The sequence below is a fragment of the Bidens hawaiensis genome, unplaced genomic scaffold (assembly GCF_021521415.1).
Source record: "Bidens hawaiensis isolate Kalapana, Puna unplaced genomic scaffold, B.hawaiensis_p1.1 tig00010577_1, whole genome shotgun sequence".
In the NCBI taxonomy this organism is placed as follows: Eukaryota; Viridiplantae; Streptophyta; class Magnoliopsida; order Asterales; family Asteraceae; genus Bidens; species Bidens hawaiensis.
In genome coordinates this window covers 423,536-432,872 of record NW_027491810.1, presented here as the reverse complement: position 1 = coordinate 432,872, position 9,337 = coordinate 423,536, and the positions used below count along the sequence as shown (strand labels likewise).

Below are 9,337 nucleotides of genomic sequence, written 5' to 3'. Positions count from 1 at the left end.
AGAAAGAGATCCGGCTAAACGAAAAGCAATATGGGGTACACGGTTAATTTGATGGAACAAGTAAGACAAGCTTATCTGAATTTAGGACCTTTCCAAATAAAACTTGCAAAATATAAGAATAAAGAAGTAAGCATACTCTTAAGTTCCAATATTCCGGTTTCAGTATTTTTCCTGGTTGGTTATTCCCCAACAACACATTCTACTTATTGTTATCCTTGTTATTTATTTAATGATAAACAAAGTGTTCGCAATGGGAAAGATGCATTAACTATTAAAGGGTTTGACAATTGGAAACGAGTTAACGGGAAAGAATGTGCATTCCTTAAGCATGTTGATAGTGCACAACACAGAAATGCTATGGTATATAGTGAAAAGTTATTGAACCAGGATGCACACATTGAAAACATCATATCCAAGCGGGATAAAGAGGAAATAGAGAAGAATCGCTTACGATTAACAACAATTGATGCAGTTCGCTGGTTGACATATCAAGCTTGCTCTTTACTAGGGCATGATGAAAGTTCTAAGTCTAAAAGTCACGGTAATTTGCTTGAACTACTAAAAGTTCTAGCCTCTTATAATGATAAAGTTGTAAGTGTTATTTTAGAAAATGCTTCATATAATTTAAAGTATAATTCTCATGATATTCAAAAACAAATTCTTAGTATTTTTGCAAATAAAGTGCGCAAGCAATTCGTAGTGAATGGGATATTCATTCTTTCATGTCCTGGTTGATGAGTCAAAAAAAGAGCAAATGGTCATAGTTTTGAGATTTGTTGATGCACAAAGGATCATACGAGAAAGGATTTTGGATTTGGTTCATGTTAAGGATACTTTTACATTAACCCTGAAACACATATGTGGAACCAACTTTTGTAATATCAATTTGATGTTAGTAAAATTCATGGACAAGGTTATGATGGTGCTAGTAACACGAGTGGGGAATGGATTACAAGCACTGGTTCGTAAGGATTGTCCTTATGCCTATTTTGTTCACTGCTTTGCTCATATATTGCAACTTACCTTGGAAGCTTCTTCAAGGGAGGTTGTTCTAGTGAGTTAATTTTTGATAAATTAATTTCTACAGTTAATACAGTTTATGGTTCTAAACGTCATGATGAGTTACAAAAGGCAAAGGAGATTATAGAGTTAATTGAACTTGGTGAAATTAAAATAGTAAAAGGATTGAATCAAGTTGGGACATTAAGAAGAGCGGGTGTTACACCTTGGGGTTCTCACTATCAGTTGTTTGTAGTATGATTGACAAGTTTGATTATACCCGTGTTGTTCTTCAGGTAAGTCCATTTGGCCCATTATTCATTTTTGTTCATTCTTTTATCTGAACTCATTTGAATCATGTTCATTTTAGGGAAGGTTATGTTAACTTAAAATCATTTGATTTTGTGTTTATTCTTCACTTGATAAAGGAAGTAATGGGAAGAACAGAGATACTTTCTTATTCTTTACAAAAGAAATCCCAATATATTCTTAATGCCATCAAGCTGGTTAAAGCCACAAAAGACAATTTAAATGATTTTAGAAACAAGTGGGATTCTTTTCTTTAGATGTTACTTTTTTTTTGTAACAAACATTAGGTAGATATGCCATATATGAATGCTTCAAAATATTTCTACTCAGTATCGGCCTCGTAAAAAGGATAATCAAGTTACTTTTGAACATTACTACCAAGTAGATCATTTTAAAGCCACGGTGGAAAAACAATTGCATGAGTTGAATGCTAGATTCAATGATCAAACGATGAAATTGTTAAATGTTAGTTCTACTTTAGTTTTAAAAAAAGACCCAAAAGTGATTGATGTTGATCAGATTTGTCTTCTTGTTGAGAAGTACTACCCCGAAGATTTCATGAAGCAAGAAAGAATTCAATTACGAGTTCAATTGAATTCTTTTAATTTTCATATGCCAAATAATCCCAAGCTAAGTGGTGCATCATCTATTGTTGATCTATGCAAAGGTCTTGCAAACACTCAATTACATGACGAATATTATTTGCTTGATAGAGTGATTCGGCTAATCTTGACACTTCCGGTTTCTATTGCAACAACAGAGAGGGGATTTTCACCAATGAAAATATTCAAGAATAGTCTTTGCAATAAGATATTTGATGATTATCTCGCGAATAACTTGATGATTTACATCGAAAAAGGACTTGCTGAAAGTTTTGATTCAGCATCTGTAATTGATGAGTTCACAGAGCTTAAAGGTCACCGGGCTAAGTTGTGATTCTTTTTCAGGTACTCATCCTTCTCCTAGCATATTGTTTTTTGTTTGTTTAAAATATTAATTTCTTTTGTGTAAGAACGGTAATTTAAACAATTGAATTTAAATTTAAATTATTGAACTGATATTTAAGTTGGATGATTGAATATAGAGTTTTCATTGTTTGTCTCAACCCGTACCGGATTGCTAACCCGAAACATAAAAGTAGGGGAAAATATGTTTAGCTATCGTGAATTTCGGCCCATCTATATTAGATGTTCAAGATTCGCGAATGGGTATAGCTATGACTCGATCTCATTACATTGAGAGACTATTAAATAAATTCTCATATTGATCCTAATATAAAGCATATGTCTACTCAAGGTGATTCTATTTCTCAGCTAGAGTATTCAACTACACATCTTATGTTGTGTAAGTTGATCAGATTGATATACTTGTAATCCTAGCGCTCAACACTAAAAACCCGTAAATAGACTGCTTAGGTAACTAAAAGAAGCCATGAACTATGGTTTATGTTATTAACGTTTTCATTTAGTTCTAGAAGGGTATTCTAATGCAAGTTGTATAACTAAGTGGATGTGTATTCTCTCTTCAAAAGATGTTTCGTTTTTTAGGTAATTAAGGAATGAATTTGCTCACTTAACAATGGAATGCGAGTTTCTAGCATTTGCAACAACTGATAAAAGTGGTTGAATGACTAAAAAACTGATTTATGAAATTCTATCGATATCACCAAAATCTATTAAGTGTGATAGTGCCGACTAAGAGTTATAGTCAGGTAAATAATGGAAAGTCTAGACAGTTATATATTATACATAACATGATTCATGAGCTCATCATGCAAGGTGTGATATTTGTTGAGTTTGTAATATATGAGTATAATTTGCCTGATGATCTAACTAAAACATTACGAAGAGATCTTTTGAATCTATCAGCCATGGGGATGGTTTTAAGTCCATTTGAATATCTTATAACAAGTCATTGAATTCCCATCTAATACAACGTTAGATGTTGAATTCAATGTGACAAGCTTGTCATAAAGATATTGGAACACATTAATATAATATTCCCCAGGTATGTGTTCGGACCACAATATAAAGGAGGTTGAAGTATAGCTTCTTAATAGTTCATTGTAAATTGCAATGCGGGTGCGAGGATAATGTACTGCCTATAAGAATATGAAGTTTAGCCACTTCAAGAAGCTTTGGACTTGAGCTTTGATATATTCTTTAAAGAATTTAGACATAAGCTAATAAAATATAGTGTCAAGTGGAATTTGGATTTGAAACGCATGCGTATTAACCTACAAGTATTAGAAATGGATAACTTGGGTTCAATCCATAGTGACACCTAAGATATTCTAATATTTCTGACACGCAAATACGAAAATGAAAATTCAATCCATAGGACATTTTCATTTATGCATAGTGTTTGTGTTTCCGAGGGGATGGTTAAGTTAATCATGGATATCACTAAAATGGGAGAAATTTGTTGGTTATTTTAGTGTTATTGGATTAACTTGTCGATCGAGAAAAAACGTTTAGAGATTAAACGAGTTAAGTGGCGTGGGAGTGCGGGCTCTATTTGATTCTAATGTTATTTGGGCTTTATTATTGGTTTTATACTTGGGTTTAAGTAATTCTCTATTTGGGCTTAAGTGTTATGTTAATTGGGCTTAATTGTAGGCCTTATTATTTTAATAAAAACAAAAGGTTGGAATCGGTTTATATTGGCCGATGGTTTTTGCCCTGTATAAAAAGATTGATGATAAAAGATATACAGAAGAGAACAAACGCTTACAAGGGTTCTCTCTGGTTCATCAGTTCACAGAATAATAAATATTCACTTTCATGTGCAGAATTCTCTGTTTTATATGATAAATCATTATGTCTAACCCACTAATAAGTTTATTTGATAGTGCTTACATGATTTAGAAAATAATTAATCCAAGTTTCAATTTCATCATTTATAGTCACATGCAAGATTATCATCACATGCAAGATTACCAGGTTTGTTTATTTGTTTAATTAATTGATTTCTTGGTTGTAGACAACAATATATACAAGAATTCTTACTTGCAATTAAAAAATTGTGTAATTTTTCTAATCTATGTATACAAGTTTAAAAAAAATCAAACTAAATGTTTAAATGAAATATTCTTATATATTATAAATTTGAACTTTCTTTTAAGAGACATATTCACTGTTCCTCTGGAAAACCGCTTTAATTGTTTGTACGCATTGCTTTACAATGTGTATTTATTTGTTTGTCTTTAATGTGTTACATGTGGTCTGCCACATACTTCTTCAGGCACCCACGTATGCAGGCAGAAGTGCAAAACCTCTCTCTGTAGGAATGACAATGGGTCGGGTTTGGGCCGGGTTTAGGTATTCCTAAACCCATACCCGGTTATAAAAGTCCATCCCAAACCCGTCGGGTTTTAATCGGGTAATTACCCATCAGGTTTAGGGTTTTCCCATCGGATTTCGGGTTTCCTATTGGGTATACCCGGCTCAAAACCCATCGGGTTTCTACCGGGGTTTTGACAAAATATAACTAATCGATTAGAAAAATGGTTACCATAAAGGTAAAATATCTCAAATAATTGACATAAACAAGTTTCGACAAATAATATATTTGGAATATAGTATGTATATATATATAATATAATAAGCTATATCGGGTACATCGGGTATATAATCGGGTAAATGGGTCTATGTTATCGGGTAATCGGGTCAGGTAATCGGGTATATCAGAAATCCCAAACCCGTGAAAAATTTCAAAACTAATCCCAAACACGTCACAAACCCTAACGGGTCGGGTATTACCCGCCCCATTTATGTCGGGTTTCGGGTTTTCCCATCGGGTTCGAGTTTCATTGCCATCCCTATCTCTCTGTGTGTATTTTCAGTAACTGGAAGAGGTTTCTCTCTCTATCTTCCATCTCTTCCAATCTCTATCTTCATCTCTTTCGATGTCGTCGTTGCCAGCTTCCATTTTCGAATCTGAGGCAGCGACAATGAGAGAGGTAAGACGGTGATGTTTCATCGCCTCCGGCTCCTAAATCTGCTCTCACAGGCTGTTGCTGGGTTCCGTTTTGGAACCCCAGGTGACGGCTGCGGCGGTGGCAGAGCTATGACGGTGATTTTTGGCTGTCATCGGGTTCCATGTTGGAGCCCTAAGCGATGGCGGTGGTGGCCGTTGCCGACTTCCGTTTTGGAAGCATAAGTGGCGGAACAAAGATTGTGATTTTTGACTGTCTTCGGGTTCCATTTGATCTCGGGTTAGCGGTTGATTGGGATGGTCATTGGGGTCTTTAGTTCTGCCCTTTTTTTTTCCTATTGTTTGTTAAAATTTAGAAGATATTTGTAAGGTTTATGAATTTGCTGTTGATGCTTTGCAAGGCAGCGGACCCGATTTTGGTAGCCACCCACTTTCTAATCTTTTCTTTTGGGTTTGCCTTAGGTAATGGAAACCAACTATGTTGAATCCAAAATAATAAGATGGTTAGTGTTTGTAGTGTTATATGGGTTTTTCTTTTGGCTTATGTTAAACAAGCAAATTATCCAAGAAAGAGTGAGTACCTTATCAAGATTAAGTGTTTATTTTGCTACAAGAAGCAGCAGCCACCATGGACCAAACCCAAATTCTGTCTCAAATGTCAAGAAAGATGGCTAGAAAGAAACACTCAGATGGGTTATTCTCATTGCAGTGGCGGTTTTTCGATGTTTATGGCTTGAATGGTGTTCAAGATTGTGATCAGATTCGTTGTTATAAACGTTATGTTGATGAACTTGGCTTCATCTAGCCTTCAAAGTTGTCTCAATTAATTTTTCTTTGTGCTATGATGATACAGTCGCGGATTTGCAACAGTGGGGTTTGAGGTTATGATGATTGTCGGAGGTCTGAACCTCTTCAGATAGATTAATTGTTTTTATATCTTTGATGCGGTGCTTTGATTACAAGCTGAAATGATGAGATTGTACTCATTTTACTGGCGGTTTTTGGATGTTTGTGTGGTTTGAAACCGATCTGAGCACATTTGATGTCGATTCGTTGTTGCTGCTCTATTCTTACGAGCTTTATTTTGTTAACTATATGGAAGCTTGGTTGTACTTTAGTGGTTAGTTGGCCTGCTTATGTTTGTACATTGTGTTGCTTATGTTTGTACATTGTGTGTCGCTATGACGCACCATTATTTGGAATGATGACGTGTGTTGCAACCAAAACGGATATCTGCATCTTCCTTTTGTACCGCTGAACTTTGAATTACTTTTTGAGAAGATTCGATTGACCCGATAGCCAAGATCTGAGATTCATCTATGGTATCACAACCCCCCGCAACGCGGGGGGTCGAAATACTAGTTATCATATAAATTTAAAAGAATCATATGCTTATGTGTTATTTTTAATCATAAATTTTATCTTAGCTTTTCCCAAAATATATAGATCAGGAATGAGATGGAGCAGACACTTTTACAAACGAACTTCACGAACTTATCAAACGTACATGGAGAAGAGACACCTTGACACACATGAAACAATAACCTAGACCCTATTTATAGTTCTACTAAACTTGCTCTCCAAGCGAAACTTAACTTGGAAAACAAGACAACCTTATTCTAGAATAATCCTTATTAAAATAAACTTAACAAGACAAACCCTCAACTTTTTGATAATTCAAGATTAACCTTTATTCACCCACTTAATCTTGAATTGTTTCTCCTCACGCTTTTATACCTTCTTTTCAGCTGACCATAACATACTTTGCTTCACTGATTCTTCAAACTTAACATTCGTTCCTTCAATACTTAACTTCGAAGCTATATTGCCATTTTCTTTCTCAACTCGATTCTTCTCATCAATTCGTTCTTGACCAATACTTTCACGAACTCCAAACAAATCATTTGGAATCGTCTAAACCGAATATCCTTCACTTTCATAATCGGTTCACATCATAACTTTCTATCTTTTCAAATTCAAAGTTATTAGGATCACAACATACCTGAAACTTGATGTTATACGTCCTATTAAGATTTCTCTGAATCTTCATCAACAATCTCTCTTTCTGATCATATAGCCTCAATATCCCATTGGCTATTTCAATCTTACATCCTTCTTGATCCAACTGACCCAAGCTAAGAATATTGGTCTTCAACTTAAGAATATAGAAAACATCAGAAAACGTTTTCTTTTCACTAGTCTCACTTACCACAGTCACATTACCTTTACCTATGATTTCGATCTCAGATCCATCACCAAACTTCACTTGATTCGAAACTCGTTCATCCAAGGTAGTAAAAAACTCTTTCTTTCCTAACATATGATGGCTTGCACCATTGTCAAAGTACCACGTTCCTTCATTCTTTTCAACCTTTGCAAACACACCAGGGATAACCCTCTCTTCATTCAAACTTACCTTCTTTATTGAACAAACTTTCATGAACAAAGAAGGACCAATATCATCCTCCTTCTTTGTCAAATTCACCTCTTCATTTCCTTTGCTCGGTTCTTTGCATTCGTTCGAGTGGTGCCCAATCTTATAACAGTTGTAGCACGTTACATACTTCCTTCCGTCTTGCCATTCTCCCGGGCTCTTTTTCCAGTATTTAACCCGTTCATCATTCTCAAGTTCACCATTCCATCTTAGATTCCCTCTTTCTCGTCCGTTGTATCTTCCACGGCCTCTACCACGTCCTCGGTAGTTTTCAACTTTCTTTTCGGTTTGGGTGAACATGAGTTGACGGATGAACTTCCATTCACATTCTTGAACTTGTTTCTTTCTTCATATGCCTTTAAAGGTCCAACCACATCTTCAAACAGCTCCATCGAAGAAACAACGCGTAAATATTTATCCGGCATAGAATTCAAGAATTTTCTTACCAAAACCTCTTCTTCAAGTACTGCTCCAAAGCTCTTGTACTTTGACTGTACTCCACCCAACTTCGCTACATGATCAACAATACTTTCTGTCTCCCCCATCTTCAATCCATCTAACTCAGCTCTTAGCATTTGAACACGAGCTTTCTGAGTTCTTTCTGCACCAAGATAACGAGCTCTTAACGCTTCACAAACATCTGTCGGTTCTGAATACTTGGCCATCTGAAGCATCACGTCTTCTAGTAGAGTTTGAAAGATAACACCTAACGCCATAAACTTCTTTCTTTCTACAATTCCAGTCCCCTTTTCCTTATCAATCGCATCATGTAAACCATTCGCACCCAAGATAATTTTCACCATAACCAACCATGATGCGTAGTTGGTCGAAGTTAACTTCGGTGCTTACAATACAAAACCACCTATCGATTGTTTCATTGTTCCTGAACTCCCTGCTTCTTTATCACTGGGCATGACTCGATAATCAAACTACTCTTTGATTTCTTTCCGATCAAAAAAGGGGCTAAAAAACAAAGCAATAATGCTTTCGGTTTCCACGTTGATTGATAAACACAAAAAAATGTTGCAGCCTACGGGTTGACTTTGTCTCTATCAATAAAGAAGACAATGATTTTTATTTATTTATTTTTTTGTGTGCTTCTAGATTTCTTCGACGAAGATCTACTCCAAACAATTACAAGTCACGACAAATAAAACTTGCAAATAAATTTCATCCTTCTAAATTTGTGTTGGGTGATGAATTAATTTATAAGCAGTGGCATTATTTCAAAAGGTAAGGAATCAAATTAATAATTGGATTGATAGAAACTTCAAGATAAATCTCTCTCTAGCAAATAACAAACTACAATGGAAGGGACCTGACGATCGAACAAAAACAGATAATCAAACTCACCTTCTTCGAAGGAGCCTAAGCTCTTACACCCATTGTTGGCCCAGACGGATCAAACAATCAGATCAAACGAACAAACAAACGAACACAGCAAACGAACTTCACGAACTTATCAAACATACATAGAGAAGAGACTCCTTAACACACATTAAACAACAACCTAGACTCCTATTTATAGATCTACTAAACTTGCTCTCCAAGCCAAACTTAACTTGAAAAACAAAACAACCTTATTATAGAATAATCCATAATAAAATAAACTTAACAAGATAAACCTTCAACTTTTGATAATTCAAGATTAACCTTCAG

General features: G+C 35.3%; 2 protein-coding genes across 2 annotated transcripts; one reads left to right on the top strand and one right to left on the bottom strand.

Moving 5' to 3' along the window:
• The first annotated feature begins 30 nt into the window (after positions 1-30).
• Positions 31-2,244, top strand: LOC143535733 (uncharacterized). The gene is made up of 4 exons (XM_077029908.1): positions 31-541; positions 1,088-1,247; positions 1,370-1,505; positions 1,639-2,244. The coding sequence occupies exons 1-4, from the start codon at positions 31-33 to the stop codon at positions 2,242-2,244; spliced, it is 1,413 nt and encodes a 470-aa protein (XP_076886023.1).
• Positions 2,245-6,975: 4,731 nt separating this feature from the next.
• On the bottom strand, positions 6,976-8,481 carry LOC143535732 (uncharacterized). Its single transcript, XM_077029907.1, has 3 exons — positions 8,125-8,481; positions 7,247-8,020; positions 6,976-7,158 (listed from the first exon to the last, which is right to left on the bottom strand). The coding sequence occupies exons 1-3, from the start codon at positions 8,479-8,481 to the stop codon at positions 6,976-6,978; spliced, it is 1,314 nt and encodes a 437-aa protein (XP_076886022.1).
• Positions 8,482-9,337: the final 856 nt, after the last annotated feature.